Below are 26,229 nucleotides of genomic sequence, written 5' to 3'. Positions count from 1 at the left end.
CCTCTGTCATGTGTTGAGTTGCCTGTTCAGATTATCACTGGAGGTCCCAATTATTGTTTTTGTTAATGTTTTGGTTACAAAGGTGTAAGTTTTGAGATGTTTATCCTTAAACTTATTTTTACTCTAGCTTGTTTTTTAAAAAAATTAAAATATAGTTAATATAAAATATTATATTAGTTTCAGGTGTCCAACATAGTTATTCAACAATTAATATATCTAATAAAGCTGTTTTTATTTTTTAAAATTTTATTTCATTTATGCTATTACAATTGCCCCAGTTTTTTCCCCTTTGCTCCCCCCACCCCATTGTCCATGTCCATGGGTCATGCATGTACGTTCTTTGGCTACTTTATTCCCTATACTGTACTTTATATCTCCATGACTATTCTGTAAATACAAATTTGTACTTCTTAATCCCTTCACCTTTTTTGCCTATCCCTCCGACCCCCTCCCATCTGGCAACAATCAAAACATTCTCTGTATCTATGATTCTGTTTCTATTTTGCTTATTTATTTTGCTTTTTAGATTCAATTATTGATAGATAAATATTTATTGCAATTTTTATTGTTCATATTTTTGATCATCTTCTTAAAGATGATCCTGGAACATTTCATATAATACTGGTTTGGTGGTGAACTCCTTTAGCTTTTTCTTGTCTGGGAAGCTCTTTATCTGCCCTTTGATTCTAAATGATAGCTTTGCTGGGTAATCTTGGTTGTAGGTCCTTGCTTGTCATCACTTTGAATATTTCTTGCCAGTCCCTTTTAACCTGCAAAGTTTCTTTTGAGAAATCAGCTGACAGTCTTATGGATGCTCCATTGTAGGTAACTAACTGCTTTTCTCTTGCTGCTTTTAAGATTCTCTGTCTTTAACCTTTTGCATTTTAATTATGGTGTAGCTTAGTTTCAGCCTCTTTGGGCTTGTCTTGTTTAGTTCTGTTCTTTTTGGTGAACATTTTTGCAAAATGTATCGTTTTTCAGGAACATGTGTCTTGTGCTATTGTAGAAATCCTGTACTTGGTGCTTAGCAGATGCTTAATAAATGCTGGCAAGTTATTTATAATTAACTATATCACAAGAATTTTAAAAAGTGATTCCAAGGAATGATTATGTTGACAATGAACCAAGTTACAAGAATTTAGCAATATCACTTGACTTTTCTAGAATATAAAACCTTTAAGTCATTTTAATTTGCATGATACATTTATCACTACTGTTTTAGAGAAACAGAAGTTAACTTTTCATTTTCAAAGACTGATGAACAATCATCCATTGTTTCTTGAAGTTGAATAACAGGAAATTGTACTTGTTTTTCAAACCATTTGGCAATTGTAAGAAGCTGCTGGTCACAAAATGCACGTCCAATAAACTGTAGTCCTATTGGCAACCCTTGGTTTGAGAGGGCCATAGGGACACTCACTGCTGGCAATCCTGAGTGAAGGAAAGAAACCCATTAGTTGATTAATTTTCCATCCTAAGAAGCTGAGACCCCTTCCACTTTCCAGTGCTAGTAGGTCCATGACAGAAAAAGGTTTAAAAAACTACAAAAATTATATGATATACATGCTTCTGTACCTTCCTTTGTTAAGTGTATGTTGAAAATCACTGTGATCAGGAATGTCTTCCTTCCTTTTTATAGCTGCATATTATTTCATTATGTGGGTTTACCATAACTTGTCCAACCATTCTTCTACGGTTGGGCATTTAGGCTATTTTCAGTACTTAGCCACTTCACACTATGCCCTAGTGAATCACCTTGTTTTTTGGTATTCTTGAAAGTTTCTCAGACAAAGAGGATTGCTTCATCAAAGGATAAATAAATATGTAATTAGATAATGCCAAATTCCCCTCCAAAATAGTTGTATTATTTTGAACTCCCATCAGCAAAATGAGTTGTTTTTCTTTTTTACAGCCTTGCCAATAGAGTGTAAATGTTGAACTTATGAATTTCTCCAATTTGTTAGATAAAATAGTAGCTCATGGCAGTTTTTTAAAAGATTTTATTTATTTATTTATTAGGGAGGGGAAGGGAGGGAGCAAAAGAGAGAGTGTAACATCAATGTGTGGTTGCTTCTCATGTGGCCCCCACTGGGGACCTGGCCTGCAACCCAGGAATGAGCCCTGACTGGGAATCGAACCTGCAATGCTTTGGTTTGTAGCCTGTGCTCAATCCACTGAGCTATGCCAGCCAGGGCTGCTCATGGCAGTTTTAATTCCTGGTTTGGGGCAGGAAATGTATAAGGTCTTGGGACGTACTATGATGCCATAAAATAAAGAAGTTTTTCAAAATTAATGGGGACAGGTCTAAAGGACACATGCAATCTGAAGGGGCTTCTGTTGACAAAACCTGGGACAATTTGGTCCCCCAAAACAATAATGATAGCAATTGCTTATAATACATTGAATTCAAAAAGGAAAGCTATTATTTAGAGAAGACTGCTAGCTAATATGTATAGAAGGAATGATATAAAAGCAGCATATTATAATTCTCTAGGTGATAATTCAGGCAAGAAGCATCAATGGATGCTAACACTGGGTTCAAGTTTATTGGGGAATAAATATTCACATGGTCTCAACTTATAGCTTATAACTGATAAAAGGAAAAACCGTAACTTTACAAGGAGAACATCTGCAGTCACTTCCTAACCAAGGGTTCAACTTAATTTCCAAAAGTGGAACAAATTAGTGTTACTGTTTTGTGATAGGAAGGTATGCAGTATTTCTGTCATACATGTTTAACTCAACTCAATCACGAGGAAGCAACCTGACAATCCAGACTATGGGTGGGACATCCTACAGGACAAGTGAACTACACTCTTCCAGAAAGTCAATGTCACTAAAACAAAAACCTTAAAAGGTGTGTGTGTGGGGGGGTGGTTTCTGATCAGAAACTAAGCAGGCCAGAAGAAAGTAGCGCAACAATTTTTAAGTCTAAATAAAAGAAATGTCAAAACAGAATCCTGTATGTAGTAAAAACAATCTTTAAAAATGAAAAGCAAGCAAGCAAAGAGAATTAGTTGCCAGCAGACCTACCATGAAGGAATGGCTAAGGGAATTTCTTTGAACAGAAAGGATATAATAAAACAAAGAATCCTGATGCGTCAGGAAGAGAGAAACACAGTAAGCAAAAGTAGAGGTGAGTACAATAGACCTTCCATTTCCTCTTGGGTGGTCTACATTAAGTTTGATGATTGGAATAAAAATTATAATACAGTCTGATGCAGTTCTAAGAAAACATAGAGAACTGGGGGTATTCAAGAAGATATTATAAAAAAATATATATATATATATATATATATCAGGGGAAAAACAACTTATAAAAGATATTTTTGGTATAACTGAGAATTTAAATTCAGAAAATTTAATTATTTAAATTAAAAATGGGAACATTTAAATGTGGACTATATTTGTCAAAGTGCTGTATTTATATTAGTTTTCTGAGGAGTGATCAAGGAATTGTCATTATATAGGAGAATGTATTCTTAAAAGATTCATGATAAAGGTGAAGTGTCATGATGTTGAAACTTTCAAATTTTCAGCTAAAAAACAGTGAGTGTGGGTGTGCATATATATGTGTGCACATGTGTGCATATGTGTGTGTATGTGCAGAGAAAGATGGAGAGAGAAAAAAGGAATAAAGGAAACAGCAAATGAGACAAAATGTTAAAAGGGATGAATCCAGGCAAAGGGCATACAGGTATTCATTATACTACTTTTCAACTTTTCTGTAGGCTTGAAAAATTTTTAAATAAAAGTTAAAAAATACGCTGCTTAGTGGACTGATTCTGAATACATGTGTGTAGTGAATACAAGCATGTGGGGGCCTACCACACACACTGACACATGGGCACACACTTTTCTAAGCATTCCAGAAGGACCAGCAATTGCTTTTAGGAAACGATCTAGCTAGAACCTAACTTGAAGACCAGGGTGCCTACCTAAGAGGTAGAAGAAGACCAGAATGGTCTGGAGGAATCCTCACCTGCCATGTTTACAGCCTGAGTGAAAATGTCATCCTGGGCACTTCGGGTTCTGTTGTCCTCTTTGATGAACTCCACGTACGGCACCGCCTCACTCAGAGTGGTGGGAGTGAGCAAGACATCCACTCCGGAGTTAAAAACGTTCACAAAATCATTAGCAATGAGTCGTCTCACTTTTTGTGCTTTGACAAAGTAATTCTCATAGTTTCTGTGGGAAAAAAAACAGGTGCTATTTTAAGGGCTTTTTATTATTTATTTGAACGATTCTCATACATAAGGCTTGCTAAAGACTCACTGGGTTCTCAGCCTTCATGAGCAGGCACCACGTAGATACCTCATGACACATAAAAATGACTTTTCTTCAACTGCGATGTTATACAAAATTTATAGATCTGGAATTTAATCAATCAGAACTCACTACTTGACACAATTCTGAATATATAATCACAAAATATTAACACTTCTAGGGACACCATTAAACCAGAACATTCATTTTCAGGTGAGGAATGCCAAGTATAGTAAGTAAATGATTTTGCAAAGGTTACAGAGACTGGCAGTGGATAGAGGAAGGACTAGACCTGGGCCCCTGCAGGCTCATTCCAATCCTCTTTCTATTATAATGTCTTATTTCATCTATACTATAACTAGTTATTATAAGGATTCTGAAGTTTTGCAAAATTCTAACATGCCATCAGAATTAAACACTAGGAAACAGGCTCTGGAAACAACAAACAGCAAGTGCTGTCGAGGATGGGGAGAAAGGGGAGCCCTTTTCCACTGCCGGTGGGAATGCAGACTGGTGCAGCTACTGTGGAAAGCAGTATGGAGACACCTGAAAAAATTAAAAATGGATCTGCCTTTCATCTCAGTGATCCCTCTTCTGGGATTATATCTGAAGGGACCCAGAAGACTAATTTGAAAGAACATAACCACCCCTATGTTCAATGCAGTGTTATTTACAATTGCCAAGATATGGAAGCAGCCCAAGTGCCTATCAGTAAATGAGTGGATAAAACAACTATGGGACATTTACGTAATGGAATACTACTCCACCATAAAAAAGAAAAAAATTTTACCCTCTGTGACAGTATGGATGGGGCTGAAGCACATTATGCTGAGTGAAACAAGCCAGTCAGAGAAAGAAAAATACTATATGGTTTCATTTGTATGTGGAATCTAATGAACAAACTGAACTAACAAGGAAAATAGAGACAGACTCATAGATGGAGAGCAGAATGACAGCTGTTGGATGGGGGGAGGTCAGTGGGTAGAGGGACTGAGCAAAAAGGAAAAAGAACTCATGGACATGGGCAACAGTGTGGTGACTGCTGGGGGGAGAGGGGTATAAGGGAACTAAATGGTAATGGGAAAAAAATACAACAAAGATTTAAAAAGAAAAAGATAAAAAAAGAAAGTGGGGGAAGTATGCTGTTTTTGCAACCCTGTGTTTATGGACAGGCATGGCCCAGGATGGAAACACGTAATTCAAGAAAAGATACTTTACTGAAAAGATTAATGAATTAGCCAGATGTAGGTGTTACTATAAGTCAATCATGCAAAGAAAGAGAAAAATAAAATGCTCTTTCAATCCTCCTGAAGCTACTAATGAAGGCTAGCAAAAGTACTATCTATTCTAACTTCAATTTCCTCATGGGTAAAAATGAGTGTCACAACTCCAGGCTTACTGCAGACCAAATATAATAAATTAAAAATGTGGATTCTTTTTTACTCTAAAAGAATACTATAGAAATAAGAGATATCCTTACTATCATTTAACCACAGATTCTAAATACAGAGATGAATGCAGGCATATCTGTAATTGAAACAATAATAAAAGTTTATAGCTTAAATAACATATTAACAGAATTTCCCAAACCTGAATTTTATAAAAGAACAAATACTTGTATTTTTCTTTCTTTTTTAAAAAATATATATTTTTATTTATTTATAGAGAGAGGGGAAGGGAGGGAGGGAGAAGGAGAGGGAGAGAAACATCAGTGTGTGGTTACCTCTCACGCACCCGTTACTGGGGAGCTGGCCCGCAACCCAGGCATGTGCCCTGACTGAGAATGGAACTGGCCACCCTTTGCTTTGCAGGCTGGGACTCAATCCACTGAGCCACACCAGCCAGGGTCAAATACTTCTGTTTTCTATTAAATTTCTTCCTCCTTTAAAAATGGTTCAAAAGCAGTACTTGTGCTTCCATCAATGGTGCAGTAATAGGAATGGGACTTACCCTGCCATATGAAACACCTAGAAAACAAGACAAAATGAAACCAATACTTTCAGGCCTTAGACAACAGGCTTTCAGGAGAGGGAGCTCTGAGAGAAGGGAAGCAAGTGAAGCCCTTCAACTGACTGCGGCAGACCAATGCCTGGAGGCAGTTTTCAGGCCTCAGCCTTGAGAGGAGGAAACTAAACAGAGTTTAGGGGTGAGGGGAGGGGGTCCTCAGTTAAAGAGAACTAGATCAGAAGTTCAGGGCCACAATTTGCCAGTGCAGAGTATTGAATGGGAGAAAGCAGCACACAGACCTCGAGGGTTTGCTTGAGTGTGGTGAGAACATTTTAGATCCACTCCCTCAGCATCTTTCAGGTATATAATACAGTATTGTTAACTGCAGTAACTATGCTGTACATTAGATCCCAGAACTTAGGCGTCTTATCACTGGAAATCTGTACCTTTGACCAATATCTCCCCGTTCCCCCCAGCTCTGACAACCATAGTTTGCCAGTCAGACTCTTTCTGGGAGCAAACAGACAGACACACACACACACACACACACACACACACACACATACACACACGTGTATAAATAAAATAAAAGGAAAAAGTAAGTTGATTTACTAAATTTTTCAATGTAAGCTCCTACTTAAGGCTCTAACAGCAATAAGCCAATGTGGCAATAATAGAGGACACTTAATGAGGCCAAAGCCCTTCAGGGCTTCCTACTTAGTCTGTATTAATCATTTAAATAGAACATCAATTATTTTTTGTTTGTTTCTGAATAATCAGGAACCAAAAGTACCATAAATAGACCTTAAATTATGATTTCTAATTCAAGTCATAGGATTTTGCTTCTTTAGCAAATATCTAAAGTTTAGCAGGTCACAGGACCTGCTACTACTTTACCATTGAGTTTTTAAGAAAGGGGAAAATTCCTAAACTAATTGTCTTACTCTTTTAATAAGAAAAAGTTTCCTGAGAGAATTCTTCCTCTCACCACATCATTAAAGCCTTCTCGCCTGGTTGCGGCATACATGGCTTCAGTAGACACGTTAATGTCACACCTGTGACCTGAAAACAAAAAAGAGATCAACATTACTTGAAAAGGAAGTTTGGCTGAAAAGCACACTTAGATTCACATTTCTGACCAATGCTCAAATTGTGGGAGACTGCCTTTACTTCTTTATTTTCCTTGTGACAGACTGACCAGTCAGGAATCAAGGAGAGAGAAGAAAACAACCAAGAGGGAAACGTCATTTGTTCATTCCTTCATCTGTTCATTCGTTCGTTCATTCATTGAAATGTTTACTGAGCATTTACTATGTGCTAAGCACTATATTAGACACAGAATACAAAGATAAGCTACTGTCCCTTCAAGATATTTGGTCTAGAAAGCTGAACCAAACAGAGGTATCAGTGATGAATAGTGTAAGTATAATGCTAAAATAACAAAAGATTCACTGATTTACTTCTTTAAATCATTATTATTATTATCTTGGGTAATCATTTTTTCCCCACTAATAAGGGAATCTTTTAAATGTTGAGACAACTACCTTAAAAATCCAAAACACAGCCATCTTACCATATTCTAGCCCGTCAAATCTTGCCATGTTCGACGCCACTTCCGATGTACACAACACGTGGTAGCAGACAATCGAATACCTGGTGTGGGGCAGGGACACTTCAATTACTTTGGCCCCCTCGGACTCAAAGAGTTTAGCAGCTTTGGACCAAAGAGATTGTACTTCACTTGATAATTCTGGTACAAGGTATTCCTTATTGGAAAAAGTTAAAAAAACAGGAATTAGAATATCTGTATAGACAACTTACAAAAAATTGTACTCCAGGACCGTCGGCAATACATTAGCAAATGTGATTAAGCTGCCAGGAGGTTGCCAGGAAGACTGAACCAATTTCAGAGTGTTCACGGCATGACAAACACCGTACTAGGTACGGGCCAGACGTAACAGTGTTACAGACTTGGTTCAGGAAATTATACAGGGTCTGGCACAAATAACGCCCCTTTTTTATTACAACATCATAAGCATGCAATTCTGTAACATAACAATACCACACTCAAGCACAGCATATGACATTTTAGGTGAAACGTTCAAATTAAAACTATAAATTATTACACCCATATTATTACCCTACAACCACACTCAAGCATGCCTTGCTTCTGCCAGACCCTGTATTTGTTAAATGTTCACTATATACCAGGCACTCTGCTGGACGCTTTTTCGAAGGTTTTCTACTTTAATGCTTTTAACAATCCTATGATGTAGGCATTATCTTTCATTTATTAATGCAAAATATTGAGAGTAGAGAAGTAAAGTGACTTTACTAATATTACATAGCAGGGAAACAGAGGATCTAGGATTCCAAAGTAGGTCTGTGGTCTGTTTCTACAACCTATGCTCTCTCTAAATTCTTAAAAGAAGACACAGCTATTACCTTAATAGAAGATTTTAAAGAAAGTAGTATTTCTCTAAAGCAATGGTCTCAACTGAGGGCATTTATATGCTCTTCCTCTTAACCAGGGGACACTGATAGCGTGTGCAGACATTTCTGGTTATGGGGGTGTGGTGTGGTGGGGGCATGGTGTGGTGGGGTTGCTACCTCTAGGGGTAGAGGCAGTAATGCTGCTGAACATCTGACAATGTATAGGACAGTCTCCCATAACAAAAAATTACCCGAAAAATTACTGCCAAGCTTAAAATTAAAAAAAAAAGGAAAGGTCAGTAATTTAATATATTTACTTTCATGTATGAATTACTCATTTGCTACTGTAATAAAGGTAATAGTAATACTAATCATAATAATAATATCGGTGACATTTATTGATCCTTTACTATGCAAAATACATCTCAGAGCTATGCCTTTTACAGCAGGGATTAATGAACTATGGCCCATCAGTCAGATGTGACTTGCCAGCTATTTTTGAAAATAAAGTTTTATTAGAACACAGCCACATTATTTTGTTTACATATGGTCTATGGCTGTTTCACAATGCTGTGGCAGAGTTACGTAGTTATGACAAAGACTGCATGGCCCACAAAGCCTAAAATATTTAGTAATTGAACCTTTACAGAAGACTCTTACAGACCCTTGCTTAGCATGACTGTCTAATTATTTTTATTGAGTTGTAACTGATATACCACACAATGTTATTATACTAGTTCCAGGTGTACAACATGATTCAATACTTGTATGTGTTAAGAAATGATGAACACAGTAAGTCTAGTTAACATCTGTCACACTAGTTTTTTCTTGTGGTGAGAACTTTTAAGATCTACTCTCTTAGCTACTTTCAAATATGCAGTACAGTATTATTAACTAGAGTCACCATGCTGTACAACACATGCTACATGCCCATGATGATTATCTAAATTCAAACCTCAGCACTCTCTGAAATCAACACTGTTATTATCCCCATTTTACAGATTGGAAACTGAGCTTAGAGAGATTAGACCACGTGCTCAGGTCACACAGCTAACAGAAGTGGCAGAGCAGGGATTCAAACCCAACCAGTCTGTTTCCCAAATCGATGCTCTGTATTTGACTTGACAGTATTTTTTGTAAAGTAGTGAAAGGGAAGAGCTACCTTTGGAATTCCTATGCAGAGTTTGCTCACATCCGTCAGGTTGGGCAGCGTAAGTGGTGTAACAGGATCTTGTACAGTGGTCGAGTCTCTGCAGTCATGCCCAGCCAGTACACCTGTAAAGAAAAATACTTGTGAGTGACAGACACATTGTTTTACAGCGAAACTGTAATATTTTAAAACTGCATGGAATTGTATAAATACCCAACACAACTGCGGCATCATCCACGCATCTGGTTAAGATTCCAGGCACATCCATTGAATTCACCAGGGGAATGAGACCATGACGAGAGACCAGGCCGTAGCTTGGTTTTAAACCGACCACCCCACAGTGGGCAGCTGGGTTTCTGGTCGATCCTCCTGTATCAGATCCTAAAGCCCTGAAATTTAAATGGAATTTTCTTTAGAAGAATGACATCATCTCTAATTACATTTGGAATCTACCTTTTTAAATGAATATCTTTAAAATGTATTTTCCCCTGATTATGCAAAAGTAAAACATACTCATCTCAGAGAATTCTTAAGATATAGAAAAGGGTAAGAGGTAACAAAATATCCCACCATCCTGAGGCAAACACTGTTAACATTTGGCATTTAACATCCAGTCTTTTTTAAAATGCATTTCTCTTTCATAGTTCAGGTTGTTGTATAATCACACATTTCAATTTCTTTTTGGCTTATCATGAGCCTTTTATTATGTCATTAAAATTACTGAAAATTTGAAATATGTATTACACTCTATCAAATATTTTAAAGTACATTCTCTTATCAATATACATACAAATCTTATACCTTCCTTAAATGGCAATTTTATATTCTGCTTTTACCAACTAAGCACACCCTTCCCAGAAATTCAGATATGGACCTTCTGCTATCCCATTTTGAATCACGGATAGAAATGTATTTTAATTTACTGAAACATCATGTTGTTGCCAACTAGGATAATATTGCATAATAAATTACTTTGTAATAAACACCTTTAAACATAAATCTTTGCCCATATGTCTGCTTATTTTTTAGGTTAGCTTCTAAGCAGCAGAGTTAATGGCCAAAGAGTCTGCCTATTATTATAAGTTCTTAATATACACTGTCAAATTACTCATCAAAAAGGTTATGTCAATTTATATTGCCAACTAAAGTCAATCAGATTGTGTTTAATGTTTCATTATGTTTCACTGAGTATTAGCAGTTCTTAAATACAGTTAAAGTGATAACTAAAAAGCTTTGTTAGTGTGTATTTTAAAACAATTTTCACATTAATTTGTATTTGCATTTGCATTACCCACTATGAAGTATCTGTTCATTGCTTTGTCCAGTTACCCACTGAGTATATATTTTTCTTTAAAAAAACAAAACAAACAAACAAACAAAAACCACCACCAAAACTAACCTTGAGGACTTGATGCTACGTGAAATAAGTCAATAACAAAAACTGCCCAATTTCACTTACACTGGACACTTAGAGCAGTGACATTTATAGAGACAGAAAGCAGAAGAGTGATTACGAGGAGCTTTTGGTGGGGCTGGAGGGGGGCAGGCAAATGGGAAGCTGTTGTTTAATAAGCACAGAGTTTTGGTTTTGCCAATGAAAAAGTTCTGGAGATTCGCTGCACAACAGTGTGAATGTATTTAATACTACTGAACTGTATACTTAGAAACGGTTAAGATGGCCTTGGCCGGTGTAACTCGGTTGGGCGTTGTCCTGCAAAGCAAAAGGTGGTTGGCTTGAATCCCAGTCAGGACGTCTGCCTGGGTTGTGGCTCTGTTCCCTGGTCTGGGTGCTTACAAGAGGCAACCAGTCGATGGTTCTCTCTCACATCCATATTTCTCTCCCTTTCTTTCTCCCTCCTTTCTCCTCTCTGTCAAATCGATCAATAAAAATCTTTATTTTAAAAAGATATTTAATTAAAAAAAAAAGTTAAGATGGCCCTGGCTGGGGGTTCGATTCCTGGTCATGGTGTACACAGGAGGCAACCAACTGATGCTTCTCTCTCTCTCTCTCTCTCAAATCAATAAACATGTATATTTTTAAAATGGTTAAGAAGGTAAATTATGTTATGTATGTTTTACAACTAAAAATTAAAAACATTTAAAAAACTGTTTCAGAAAAAAAGGTTTTTCTGATTAGAAAGGTGCACATGCTTACTACAAAAGTTAAAATATTCTATGACTATATAATATTTATAAAGTAAAATTTCTCTCATAATTATTACCCCCATAAAAATCTAGTGATTAATTTTGATATACATTCATCCAGACATTTCGATGCAACTAACATACAGGGTGGGACAAAAGTAGGTTTACAGTTGTTCATATGGAAAATAATATAATAATTAATAAATAATAAAAGAAAATCTGTTTTGTGTATTCACAACTTTAAACTTATTTTTCCCCACCCTGTATATACCTATACAATTATTACTTTTAATAAAAATAAGGGCATACTACACATACTATTTTCCAACTTGTTTTCCACTTAACAGTGTATCTGGGACATCTTTCCATGCCATTAGTGCTCTAGCTCATTCTTTTTAGTGATGCAGAGTATTCCAAGAATTTTCCCATTTTCCCAACTGTTCTAGAAGGACTGAATCAAAAGGTGGGTGGCGGGGAACAAAGCAGAGCACTTGACAGTTGGGGACCCACTCAATCTGGAGTTGCTCTGGGTCTGTGCTGCTCCTGACTGCACCCAGAGGGAAGCTCTGGCTTGGACAAGGCTCCTACCAGTCACGTGGCCCTTGTGTTGTACAGAAAATGCAAATCAGATTGCTTTTCTTACCAAGTCCATCTGAGCCACAAAATCAGACTGTTGCTTTTACAATTTCTAAAAGGATACATTTTCTTATTAGGACTCACTGATGGCTATGTACAAGTAAAACTTACATTTCCATGGGAATTACGTGTCAAAATGCCATCTTCTCAAAGCCCATGCAGAAAGATGAGCACTACGTGGGGTGATGCAGATAGGAAAGAGCACCTAATCTGGCAGTCCTAACTTACCGGAACTCTCATTAATATTAATGCAGCACTACAAAACCTCACAGAGATGAAATGGTTTTACTTGTTAACAAGATTTCAGGGAAACAAAAAAAAAATCTGTAGAGTCTAAACCTCCGTAGCTTTAAAAATCATAAATAATTTATTGCCTGCAATGCCACTAAAAGAGTTTACTTTCAGTGGATAATTAAGGAGAGATAAATGTAATAACAGCAGTATTTATTTACTCTTCTGTAGGTGGTTAAGAAATGCTTTACAAATGGGACTGCAGACATGAAGCATGATTGATGCTTTTCAAAATATAAAGTATGACAGTTTACAGATCAGCTCTCCACAAACTTGAAAAACCTTTACTTACTGATACACATTTTTAGTTGCTGATTGTGAAAACACTATTTTAAATATCCTATTGATACATATTAGGAGCACCTTTTCTTTTTTCTTTTTCTTTTTGACTAAAGTCAGAATTAGCTGAAGGGTAAACCACAGTTAACAATTTAACTCAGTAGCATTCAGCTAAAGCCATGGTACTGTTAGTCTCTAAATATTTGTACAATCAGTAAGCAGACACCCAAATAAATTATTTAAAAAATGAAATTCAATGAAGTCCACTTATGCTGACTGGTTTATTCTGCAGACCCAGAAATCTTGGTTTTTAAGAGAACAGGAAGACTTTAAATGTTATCTTAAGGCTTATCTATAAAATGCACATAAGTGTATAGCTGAGTGTATTCTTAAGATAAAATTTTGATATACCAATGAACACAAATGACTCACTAAAAAGAAACAAAAATACCAAGGTGTGAACTTATCAATTGTTGGGTTTTGCCTATAGTTTATGACCATTTGTATTAGGTTGGGTTTCGAAGCACAGATGGAAAAAACATCTTACGCAAAGCATGTGAACGCTGATACCGCTGCTGCACTCCCTCCTGAGCTTCCTCCCGTTATAAGCCAATTTGAATCCTCAGTCTCACCATGGGGCTTCTGCTTTCTCTTTTCTCTGTACTGCTTTGAATAACTCCACGGGTTTTTAACTGGTCCGAATATACCATCTGTGCTCCCAGACCTGAGATGAAGAAGTGAAACAATATACTTAATGAAGCTTTCATTTTATGTGAAAATTTCATCTCCTGATTATTTTGCTTCTGACACTGTATAATCCACTGTAAACTGAATTGGAATAGGTAGGAAACCTGCTTAGATATAGCCTTCTTTAATTAGATGGGTGAGGAGGTGGAAGGTGGAGAGTAAGAGCATTTATGATAGAAAGTAGAGAAAACTAGTCTGCTGAGAAACGAAGGTTTTATCCCAACTGATCACCTAATTCAGCTTAAGATGATTTTCTTTGTAAATTAAGGACTTCTAGTTGAAGACTGTCACAAACATTTGAACAGTTAATAGTAAAAGGTCTTTTGAAGGAATCTCTCTTTTAATCAGAAGTTTTAAGAAAAGCATGGTAAGTGGAACGCTAATAACATTAAAACTTTGAAATAATTTCAATCTTATAGAAAAATTACAAAAATAAAAATAGTATAGAAAGCACTTGCACCCTTTACCCATATTTGCTTATTGTTAACATCCTACCTCATCTGTTGTATCATTTGTGTGCTCACACACTGTTTTATTTTTCTCCTGAACCATTTACGGGTACATTATATTGTCATGGCTCTTTACCCCTAAACACTCCAGTATGTGTTCAGTATGTATTTCCTAAGGCTAAGGATAATCTCTTATACAGTCCAAGTACAGTTATCAATCTCAGTGAATTTAACATAAATAGGAAATGTTTACCTAATGTAATGCACATAACCCAATCTTGTCAGCTGATCCAATAATGTCCTTTATAGCGCTTTATGCCCTCTCAGGTCTAGAGTCAAGTACTGCATTTAGTTATCATCGTCTCTTAAGCCTCTTTTTTTTTCACTTTTTAAATCATTCACCAGCCAATGAACATTGAGTTATTTCTGGCTCTCAGCAATTTTAATAAAACCTCAGTAAGTATTGCACTGAAAGGCCCTAGCCAGTTCTGTTGTGTAAACATGCGTCTTCATCTCTTGGGCAAATACCAGGGACTGAGACTGCTGGGTCATATGGTAGGTGCATGTTTACCTTTAGAAGTCACCGCCAAACCATTTTCCAAAGTGGCTATTCCATTTTGAATTCCCTACCAGCACGGTATAAGAAACCCAATCACTCTGCATCCTTCTCAGCACTTGATACTGTCATCTTTTAAGCCATTTTAATAGGTGCATCTTATTGTGCTTTTAATTTGCATTTCCCTAATGATTAATGCCAAGCATTTTTTATGTGTATATTTGCCAACTGTATATCTTCTTTAATGAAATGTCTGCTTACATATTTCACCTATTAAAAAAAACTAAACTGTTTCCTGGACAGGTGGCTCAGTTGTTTGGAGTGTCATCCCATGCACCCAGGGTTGTGGGTTTGATCCCTGGTTGGGGCGCATATGGGAGGCAACCAATCAATGGTTCTCTCTCATAGTGATGTTTCTGTCTCTCTTTTACTCTCTACCCTCTTCCTCTCTCTCTAAAATCAATAAATATATCCTTGGGTAAGGATAAAAAAAATGAGCTGTCTTCTTATTCCTAAGTTGGGAAAGGTTCTGTATATACTGGGTACCAGTTCTTTCTCAGATACATGTGTTGCAAATATTTTCTCTCAGTCTGTAGCTTGTTATTCTATTTTTAAACAGTATATTTCAAAATACAGAAGTTACTAATTTTAACGAAGTACAATCTATCAATTTTTCATTTTACAAACTGTACCTTATATGTCCTAAGAAATCTTTACCTAACTTAAGGTCACAAAGATTTTCTCCTGTTTTCTTCTGTAAATTTTAGGTTTTATGTTTTTTAGCCTCTTTTAATCTGGAACATTTTCACGGCCTTTCTTTGTTTCTTGAAATTGACATTTAATAGAAGGGTTCTCCTTTCAGATTTGTCTTTTGTTTTCTTGTTATTACTTTCAGTTATATAGCCTCCGCTGGAAAATCGCACAGATGATGGTGTGTTCCTCTCCGGGACCCCATCTGGAGGTACACAATGTTCACTTCACCCTCACCGATGACACTCATTTTGATCAGCTATTCAAGGCAATGTCCATACAACCTATGTTTGAGCTTACGTCCATGGATTAATCCATTCAACATGTATTTACTAAGTGCCAAGGCAATGAAAAGACAAGCCAGAGATTTGGAGAAAATAGTTTCAAATCATCTGTATGGTAATGGACTTGAACCCAGGATATATAAAAGAACTCTTACAACTTAATAAGACAAACCACCCAATTAAAAAAATGGGTGGAAGGCAAAAGATTTGAATAGGTTCTTTAGACATACAGGTGACAAAATATGTGATGTTTAACATTATCAGTTATCAGGGAAATATAAACTAAAACCAAAACAAGATATGACCATATAGTTATTAGACAGCAGAACATAATCTCACAGAGGGACTGAGAAACTGGCATTAGAATCTTAAAAAAATCATCCCACTACTTTTCTACAGAAGAAATTAAAGACACAGATGAAAGATACAAGGAAAGAGAATTCCAATTTTACTTACCCCATGGCAAACTCATCTAAGTTTGTTTTCCCCATGAGCAGAGCTCCCTGGTCTAACAACTTCTGAACTACTGTGGCATTATAAGGTGGTATGTAACCTAAAGAAAAATTCAGTTATTTTTATTATAGGAAAGGAAACAGTGAACACGTAAATTGTATTAAAGAAATATGATTTTACTTTTCAATTAAGCAATTTGTATTAACACATGCTAATTATTCCTAATTTGACTGGTAGGTTGTACTTTATTCCAAAAGTTAATCTTTTGTACTGATAACTGTTATGTTTTCCAAAGACAGGTTATATATTCACTATTTTATAATCTAAAAGCATTGATTTTAACAGTTAATATTGCAAAATACTGTATTACAGTCAGAGAGGTACCCAGTTCATTTGAAACTAATCACAAATCCTGTTTCTGCTCATTGTACTTGACTTTTTCTTCTCAGATAAAGCTATAACACAGTAATCTCTATCCATTTCCAGTCAGAAATACATTTTTATTGACTTATACGTAATAAATTTTCTCTATCTAGTGTATATTCCAAAACAATGAAAAGCAGTGCCCCTGTCTGAGGAGCCCGAGGCACACCCCTCAGAACACTGCTCTTAGTCTGCAGTTTTCCAAATAACCCTTTCCCATCTCATTTTCTTCCTGGGATCCAAACATCTTGATAAACACGATTCCTTTTTGATTTACTAAACTGTGAAGAATAAAACCAAGCAATACAATACTCAGCTCAGGGAAGTATAACAACACAAGAGGTAGAGGAGTCAGAAAATGAAAAGCAGGACAGCAGACGCTAACGAACCCTCACTCCGTCCTCCAGAGAGGGTGGACGACAGCCACCTTGTCCTTACTCCCGTATCATCAGTGAGTGGGAGTTAGAAGGACTTAGTGTGTTGGTGGCGATCTGCTGAGTCTAAAGCTTCCCAAATAAGACCCACCCACTAAGCTGGCTTACCTCTAGAGGATAATTTTGCATTCTGAAAGAGCAAACAGTGAAAAGGTAATGTTCTACTCTAAGCATCTCCTTTGCTAGTCTGAGGTTAGTCTGAGATAATATAATTAGTCTGAGAATATCTTGGTGCTTTAGTATCTTATCTTTAATTGAAACTGAAAGAATTCTTATTTTTATAAGACTATTGATGCTGTGAGCAGTTAAAATTTACCTTTCAGCATGTTTGATGCACAGGTGGTCTCAATGCCAGATGTACTGAAGTTGTCTTTTACCGCGACAGGAATCCCATCTAACTCCCCCAGTGAGTGACCTGTGTTAAAAGGTCAAAAGAACAGAAGATGTATTTAGTTCAAGATATAATAACACATTAATACTAGTTGTTATAATAACTAGAGGTTCTTGGTAAGATACTTCTTCAGAAATAAAATCCATGTTAAAAATTATTGCAGTTGGACACCATAAAGCATCATATGTCAAATCGCTTCATTTTCATTATACCTCATGGCAAGTTCTTTAAATAAGGGAATGTCTAATGTGAAAAGATTTACTTGCTAAATGGAGACTGCTACATTCAATTAACCTCTTTCTCTGAGGATATAACAATTAACTATAATTCAAAGTAATTTACCTTTCTTATACCTTTCCTCTGATTCTTCAGCTTGCCTTAAGGCCACCTCCTCTGATACAGTAATGTACGCATTTAGAAACTTGGTCTTCTTGATAAGGGCGAGACATTTCTGACAGAGTTCAGTTGGAGTAATTTGGCCTTGTTTCAGTGCCGCAGAAACCTGTAATATACACAATTCAAAAAACCCTTTGCTGAGTCAGCACCAGTTTCAAATATTACACTGAGGTAGGCAAACAGAGTGGTTAAGAATAAGATTTTGAAATAAGGCTTGGATTCAAAACCAAAAGAACCTATTGACTCTACACTTAGTGCAGTGAGCCAGGGCAACGACTCCATCAGCTTGAGGATGGGTTGGAGGATACACAGTCACAGGCCAAGCTAAGCAACTTCGTTTCTGAGTCAGGCTTGAATACATGAGAGCAATGGTTTAGGCAGACCGCCCTGGCCAGGGGATAGACAGGTCCAGCACGGGCGAAGGTAGACTGTGTGCACAGAGAGCAGCTTAGCTGCAACACAGGCAGTCAGTAAAGAGGAGAAATGAACTAGACAAGGCAATGCAGGATTTTATGGCTCTGAATAAATACTCTTTATTAAATAGATCTTTATGTCTATTGTAGAAATTAAGCAAAAGCCATTATACATTGAGAGAAATGTTTAGAAAATATGGATTCAAAGGCAAACAAACTTTTCTGAAATCCTGTCTTTGCTGTATTATGAAGACTGGTAAAGAAAGCATTAAAATAAACTGTACTCAAGTGACCAGAACCTGTATAATAATAGTAAGTGAAGCCCGAGGTGAAGTGATAATTATTTAATACTTCCTGGAGTAGCAGTCACTATGCATAGTTACCAGGTAAGATAAAGGAATGACAAAGAGTCAAAGACAATACCAAATCTTTGGGGATGATATGAAAAAAATTGTTGGATAAAATGGGAGTTCAGAGATGAGGGGGATGGGAAAGAATCTTTATTGAGTATTTATCAAGAGCCAGGCACTGTTGTTGGCTTTACATGCATTATTTTTTCACTTAACCCTTAAAACACCACAGAAGTTAGGTATTATTAACCTTATTTTAGAGAGGAAAAAACTGAAAATCAGAGAGGTTAAGGGATTTGTCTAAAGTCACACAAATAGTAAAGGGCAGAGATAATTTTTTAACATAAGCTCCTTCACCATTTCTGTCTGCACTAGTAGAAGCTTAATTTGTCCTCTAAGTTGGCTCTATTTTCACATGTCCTAAATACATCAAGCAACAGGAGTTTGCATTTGAAGGAAAATCTGCAAATGATCTGCTCTCAGCTGTTGAATAAATCATCAAAGCAGTAGTGTACTTAGGGCTGAGGGTTTTACATGAGACAGGCTGTGGGAATAGGCCACTGAGAGGGCCTAATGCTGATGGACAAGAGGAGGAAGGGACTGCCATGTGGAAGTCGGGGGAGTGACACAGGGATGGGAAGAAGCAGCAGGGCTTGACTTAAAGGAGGTAAGCTAGTGACAAGCAAGAAGAGAGATTTCTGTTCAATGGTTTGTAGGAAATATGAACTCTAAGAAAAGAGCTGGAGAGAAATAAAAAGACAGCAGTGTACTCAAGCACTATAAACATGGAGTGAGAAGAAGGGAGAAAGTGGTAGGCTGGGTACAAGAGAGTCAGAAGAATCAAACACTCAAAGCTAGAGACAGAGAACTATCTATATAGGCAGGCCTATCCCGTGGAAAAGTTGTAAAAATTAGGGAAATTATGTCTGCCACTTCCTCTCCTTCTTTGCCCCAACTACCCTAATGCCCACTATCCCTAAGCCACTTTCTGACTAGTCAGCTAGTATGAGAATAAGAGGAAAGGAGTGACAGCTGAAGGAAGTGAGATCGCCTAGAAGCACTCACTTGACATGGTGCTAATCTTCGTTAGGGCCATTTTTAGGAAATCCAGATTTGAGAAAATCAGCAAGGGAACTGGAGAGGAGAAATGTAAACAAAGATGCTAATGAGCTAGAATGGATTGAGCATAAGGAATATGAGATATAAATAGTTCAGCTCTCCTAAGACAAAACTAAAGATGTCATATCTGAATACAGGATGAAATCAAATATTGTGTTGGTCAAAAATCCATTATATTTTTTCCATAAAATAAAAGAGACATTTTTCATTTTCATCAATAACTATTGATTTGGATATTTTGAGTATGTCAGCCATCTTCCACTATTGGCTTCTAGTTGGTAGATGCCAAGGGTGCTGCTAAACATCTTCTAATGCATAAGACAGCCCCACAGCAAAGAATTATTTGGCCAAAATGTCAGTAGTACCAAGAAACTTCACAAACCACTTTTGACACGTTCGATCAGTAACAGCACCTTCTCCATACACTGCACAAGTCTTTTTTGAGTTTCAGTTGCCTTTTTACCTTAATGGAAATAATAATGCATAAATAGCCAAAAACGTTGCATGTTTTCTTCCATCTTCAATAATAAAATGGCTGCACAAAAATTTACCAATTTTGATTAGTTTTTTTAAAAAAATGCATGTTGATATATGCATACAATGCAGATGTCACAATACAATCTAACAAAATTGTGTGGAATGAAGATGAAGATAACTAAGCACTAGTAGGGCTATTGTACAGAAAAAAAATGTAATGGATTTTTTGGCCAACCCAATATAAAACTTTCTGTTAAAAAAAGAATTCTCTCTGGTACTTCTTTCCTCTAAAGGAAACTAGGCTTTTCCTTGAGGCCATTGCTTCTCCTGCAACTTTCTCAAGGGATGGCTGTTTCAGCTCCTACCTACCATGTACCAGAGTCCAGAAGAGCAAAGAATGTGCAGTCAGACATCCTCCTATGTCCTAATGCCTTTCTCTTCCTTCTACTGTCAACACCTCAGCTCACCTGAAGCACAGACCTTGGAGGTGATTATAGTCCCCTCATTGATGTAGCACAGACCTACACCAAGTCTCCCTACTACTCCTTTTCATTCATTGAAGATTTCAGCAGCATAGCTTTACTATGGCTCCTGTTGCTATTTTTGACTAATTCAAACTCAAGTCATGTGCACTGACACCTGGCCTTCCAGTTCTTGACTGCACTTCACATAAGCTTTTCCTTCACCTCACTCGTGACCAACTCACATGGTCACAGCTGACTACATCATTACCGGTATCTGTCTTACCTCTGAACCTCAATTCTGGTTATCCCACAGTTCCTGTCCCTTAAGCTCATTTACTCTACTGCCCCCATAGTCAGCAAGAAAATGGAAACCTTCATTCTAAAACAGCAAGGAAACAGATTCTGCCAACAACCAGTGAGGACCCTGAGACTTAAGATGAAACCACAGTCCTGGCTGACACTTTGGTTTCAGTCTTGGGAGACTCTAAGCAGAGACCCCAGCTACTACCTTCCTGGACTCCTGACTCACAAAACTGAGATGTTAAGATTGTGTGTGTATGTGTGTGTAAGACTGTGTTAATTTTAGTTGAAAAGTTTATAGTACTGGGGGGTGTCCAGCCTGTGGCTCATGGGCTATGTGCATCTCAGGATGGCTATGCGACCTAACACAAAATTGTAAATTTACTTAAAACATCATGAGATTGTATTTGTGACTACATGTTGCAGTGTATTTAATGTGTGGCCCAAGACAATTCTTCCTCCAGTGTGGCCCAGAGATGCCAAAAGGTTGGACACCCCTGGATACAAATTGTGCAGCAATAAAAAGTAGTAACATACTTTCTTGGAAAAATTAAGAAATCTTCCTCAGGAAACCACTCTTCTTGAAACCAAAGGCAAAGAAAATTATAAATACATATAACCTAGTAATTTTGTCCCTGTAACAAAATTAGTGTTAATAATAGCATTTAATCCTAAGTATTATCCTAGATGCTTTATATTTCATTTACTCTTTACCTCTACACTAAGGGGCTGATATTATTATTTCTATTTTCAAGATAAATTAATAAAGTTTCAGCTTAAAGTCACATAGCTAGAAAATGGCAGAGCTGGAATTCAACCAAAGACTGATCTTGTTTCCAGAGCCCGTGCTTTGGACCACTATACTCCACAATTCTCTACGCAGGGGTGATGGCATTTACTCCTCCTTAACAAAGTGGAGAACATATTTTATTAACTTTACAAAGAGCACGTTGGAGAACTGTCTTTAAAAAAAGGTTTTGCATGCAGGTACTGTTATGATACAACTGAAGTGTTTTATTGTTGTTCCCCATGCTTAAAACAATTGATGCATAACTATCTCTGTCTAGCACAATTTCATAACAAGACAGAGATACTTGGTCTCAAACATTTGTAAAAAATAATAATAATAAAAATAAATAAATAAATAAATAAACAAACAAATAAATAAATAAATAAAGGTTTTGCCCTGACCAGTGTGGCTCAGTTGGTTGGGTGTCATCCCACAAACCGAAAGGCCTCCAGCTCAATTCCTGGTCAGGCTATATGCCTGGAATGCAGCTTTGGCCCTGGGTGGGCATGTAAGAGAGGCAACCGATTGATGTTTCTCTCTCATATCAATGTTTATCTCCCTCTCTCTCTAAAAATAAATAAACAAAACCTTTAAAAAGATGTCTGGATAAATGCTCAAAGTATAGAAGAGCCCTTGAAAGCTGAGTGTGCAGTTGACTGGTACTGTCTTTAACAAGCTCATTTAACATTCATGCTCCTGTCTCCACTGTTCCAAAAAGCAGCATGCCAAGGTCACCAGCAACCTGCACCTTCCTAAATCCAGTAGTTACTGCTCAGTTCAGCACAGTACTCTATGTAAGAGATTACTCTCTCCTTGAAGCACTTCTTGGTGTATTTCAGGACACCAAGCCCTCCTGGTTTTCCTCTTGCCTTACTGGACATTCCCTCAAGTGTCTTCTGCTGGTTCTGCTCCCTAAATGCTGACCTCTAAATGTTGGAAAGTTTTAGACCTTCTACTCAACTTCCCAGGTGATCTCATCTAGTCATGTATCTTTAATTATCTTCTATATGCTGGATAATTTATAGCCTCATACCTAGCCTCTTTCTAGATCTCCATACTCCTACATCCACCTGCTTAACTGACATCTTCACGTGGACTACCTAGAAAGCATCTCAAAATTACCATGTCCAGAAGAGAAATTTTGATAACCATCTAATCTCAAACATGCTCCCATTAGTCTCTCCAATCTTGATAAATGTTACCATTTTCCCAATTGCCCAGGCCCAAAACTGAAGCATCTTCCTTAATTCTTCTCCTTCCCTTAAACTCTGTATCCCAATCTGTTGGTAAGCCCTAAATTAAAAAGCAATATCCACTTCACATTACTTCTACTCCCACCACCATATTCATGCTGCACTCATCTGCCAATGCAAGAGCCTTCTAATTGGTCTTCATTCTTCCTCACTTGCTTTCCTATAGGCCATAATCTTTAACAGTAGCCTGAGGAGCTTTTTACATTTTAAACAAGATCATGTCTACTAACTCATAACTTTTCAGAGTGAAACCCATACTTCTTACTGTGGCCTAAAAGGTTCTCCATGATCTGGCTCCTGCTAATCTCTCTAACCTCATCTCTACCCCTCTGGGTATGTTGGATTTCTTACTATACCTTGAACATGTCAGTCCTGCTCTTGCTTCAGAGTATTTGCACATATTGTTTTCTCTGCCTGAAACACTGTTCTCCCAGATCTTCCCAGGGCTCACACTTCATATCCTTTGGGGTTCTATTAAATATCACCCAAAAGTCAGAGAAACCTTCCCTGACCAGTACCCCAACTCCTAGCTAAAACATCCACCTCCTTCAATTAGTTCTCACACTGTAGCCTGCTTAATCTCTCTTCATAGTACTTAATACTACATGAAATTGTATTGTTTACTTAAAAAAGCTTATTTAATGCCTGAAATCCCACAATAGTGTAGGTATCACAAGGGCAGGAGCTTCTGTCTGTCTTTAACGCTAATCCTCAGGGTCTGCAACACAGAGGTGTTCAACAAATACTAGCTGAATGAATGAATAACTGAGTTATTTAAAATCTGGAATCAATTTTCCAACAGAACAATAATGAAATGTTAGGCTAGATCCCTATCCCCCCCCCCCCCCCCCCAAAGAAGTGCACTGGATTAATAATATTGGCCTGGTGTCTGGTTCCTAGAAACAGTGTGGTTGTGTCAAAAAAAGGAAGGTAGAAGTAGACTCCTCCCCTTCCTCAATGCACCTGGGTGAAATTCACAAATAGGAGTTTTACCTCCTATTTGGCACTACAACTCTTTTTAGTTCTTCCTCCCAAGGATTCCTCCACCTAGGTTTCCCAAATTGCTTAAAAAACTCAATTTCTAGCCCTTCCCTTTAATTTCCTCTCCAGCAAATGTTTCCTTTCTTCAATCGTTTATCTCAACTAGAGTGTGATGAAAGAGAGTAATTTGACTGAACTATTATCATTTACAACAATGAATGAATAAATCTTTCAGCCTTCCAGGCATCTTTACATATTTAAAATAGAATGTGTACCAAATTATTCTCTAATTGGTAGAATTTGGGGCAATGATACAATGATGTGGAGAAAATACAGTATGGGCATAAGATATATTCTGGGTTCGGAATATAACCACAAAATAATGTTTTGCACATATCAACAAACAAATAATTGTTAGGGTGATTAAGTGAAAGCAATCATGCCAAGGCAACCTCTTGACTGCCTGTGGGGTCAGTTCCCCTGAAAGTTGTTTCTCATGATGGCTCACTCAATAACATGAGGAAGAGGTGGCACAAAAAAAAGGCGGAGCTGAAGGGAAAAAGAATAGAAAAAGAAAATACCATGTTTTTTCCGTTGTATTTCATTTTAAGACAAGTTCTCAGTTTTTTAAAAAAAGAACAAATAGAATTCCTTACTGACAGTAAAGGCCAGATGCAATTAAAATGGTAAAACAACAATTATTTGGGGAAAGAACTGTTTATTATTTAAAGCTAGTGGACTTCAAAAGTTCTCAAAATTAATAGCTTTCTAAAAGGTTGCCAGGTGGGAGAAAAGACTCTCCAGGGGAATATAGAAGGCAGGGTAGGTCCTCAACCTCTTCTTAACAGCAGAATCACCTGGAGCCTTGGTTAAACCATATACTCTGGGCCCTCCCACACAGATCTGCCTCAGTGGGACACAGCTTAGTTTCAACAAGGGCCAGAGGTGATACTGAGAGCAGTGGGCTTTCAGACAGTTATAAAAGTTGAGAGATGGAGGCCAGGAAGCACAAAGACGTGAGTTAAAAACCCTAACAGCAGCGCTAAAGCTGCCAGACACATTCCAGACATAATTTCAAGACAGAGTTAACAAGGGTTAGTGATTTATTGGATATTATAGTTGAAGAATAATCTAAGCGCAAGTAGGATAACAGATGTCCCATTAACAAGAGACCATTAAGAATTGAGAAGTCAGATTTTGTTTTAAGATGAAGGTTAGGGGGTAAGAGGTGGTCCTGTTAAAATGATGAAGTCAACTTTGGTTAAATTGAGTTTGAAGTGCTTATGGGACATTTGTAAGAGATGTCCAGAAGAAATTCACAAACATCGCCTAGAATTACAAAATGACAGGAAAGTGAGACGAGTGTAAAAGATTCACTGGTATCTTAGTGATAGTTGAAGCCTAGAAAATTAGTATTTTAGGGGGGAGAGACGGAGCCAAAATCACTAATTTGATTTTTGCAAGGGACAAAGTGTCTGGGCTCCTTACAACTGCATTAAATGAGTGTCGAGAATAGAAGAGAGGCGGAAGGGAATCAGCACAATCCCTCTTATACGACAGAACCCCTTTAAGAGCATCGGGGCCTGAACCAGCTTGAGCAAACGTAATTGAGAAGCCGGTGTACACTTCCACCCTACAGCTCCGCGGTACAGAAGTCTCCCCTGCTGAGGTTGTAACTCCAGAACCGGTATGAGCAACACAACCTAAAGAACCACAGGTCAAAACCCCAAACAGTTCCAGGGAAGGAGGCGACCAGGCTGACCGAGTTAGGTGGTCAGGCCCTGGGACTCCAAGTCCACGGACTCCGCGAATGTTTCCGACCTCCCTGGGCCCTCCGCAGCTAATTTCACTCACTTCTCGGAGGGTCCGACCCAGCATGGTCCTGGTGTCCAGCCTGCCACTACCGGGGCCAGGTGACAAGAAGGAAAAAAAAGGTCAAGCTGCTACCGGTACCACATGGGCGCAGCCATCTTTGCTTGTCATTGAACCTTTCAGCACGGAGTACTTCCATTGGTCGGATTGCAGCCCGAGGAAATGATCTTTGCATGCGAT

General features: G+C 37.6%; 1 protein-coding gene and 1 non-coding gene across 2 annotated transcripts; one reads left to right on the top strand and one right to left on the bottom strand.

The window, feature by feature from the left end:
* Positions 1 to 1,184: 1,184 nt before the first annotated feature.
* Positions 1,185 to 26,168, bottom strand: QRSL1 (glutaminyl-tRNA amidotransferase subunit QRSL1). Its single transcript, XM_045843751.1, has 11 exons — positions 26,032 to 26,168; positions 17,977 to 18,136; positions 17,560 to 17,658; positions 16,390 to 16,486; positions 13,695 to 13,871; positions 10,010 to 10,185; positions 9,809 to 9,921; positions 7,787 to 7,979; positions 7,158 to 7,275; positions 3,983 to 4,188; positions 1,185 to 1,431 (listed from the first exon to the last, which is right to left on the bottom strand). Exons 1-11 carry the CDS (start codon positions 26,053 to 26,055, stop codon positions 1,211 to 1,213), a joined length of 1,584 nt encoding a protein of 527 aa, XP_045699707.1. The 5' UTR covers positions 26,056 to 26,168; the 3' UTR covers positions 1,185 to 1,210.
* Positions 22,135 to 22,261, top strand: LOC123822295. Its single transcript, XR_006786266.1, has one exon. It is a non-coding gene; the product is annotated as a small nucleolar RNA SNORA63 (small nucleolar RNA).
* Positions 26,169 to 26,229: the final 61 nt, after the last annotated feature.

This window comes from Phyllostomus hastatus, unplaced genomic scaffold (genome assembly GCF_019186645.2).
Source record: "Phyllostomus hastatus isolate PE091 unplaced genomic scaffold, TTU_PhHast_1.1 phas_contig_40, whole genome shotgun sequence".
NCBI lineage: Eukaryota > Metazoa > Chordata > Mammalia > Chiroptera > Phyllostomidae > Phyllostomus > Phyllostomus hastatus.
This window is presented reverse-complemented; position numbering and strand designations above follow the sequence as displayed.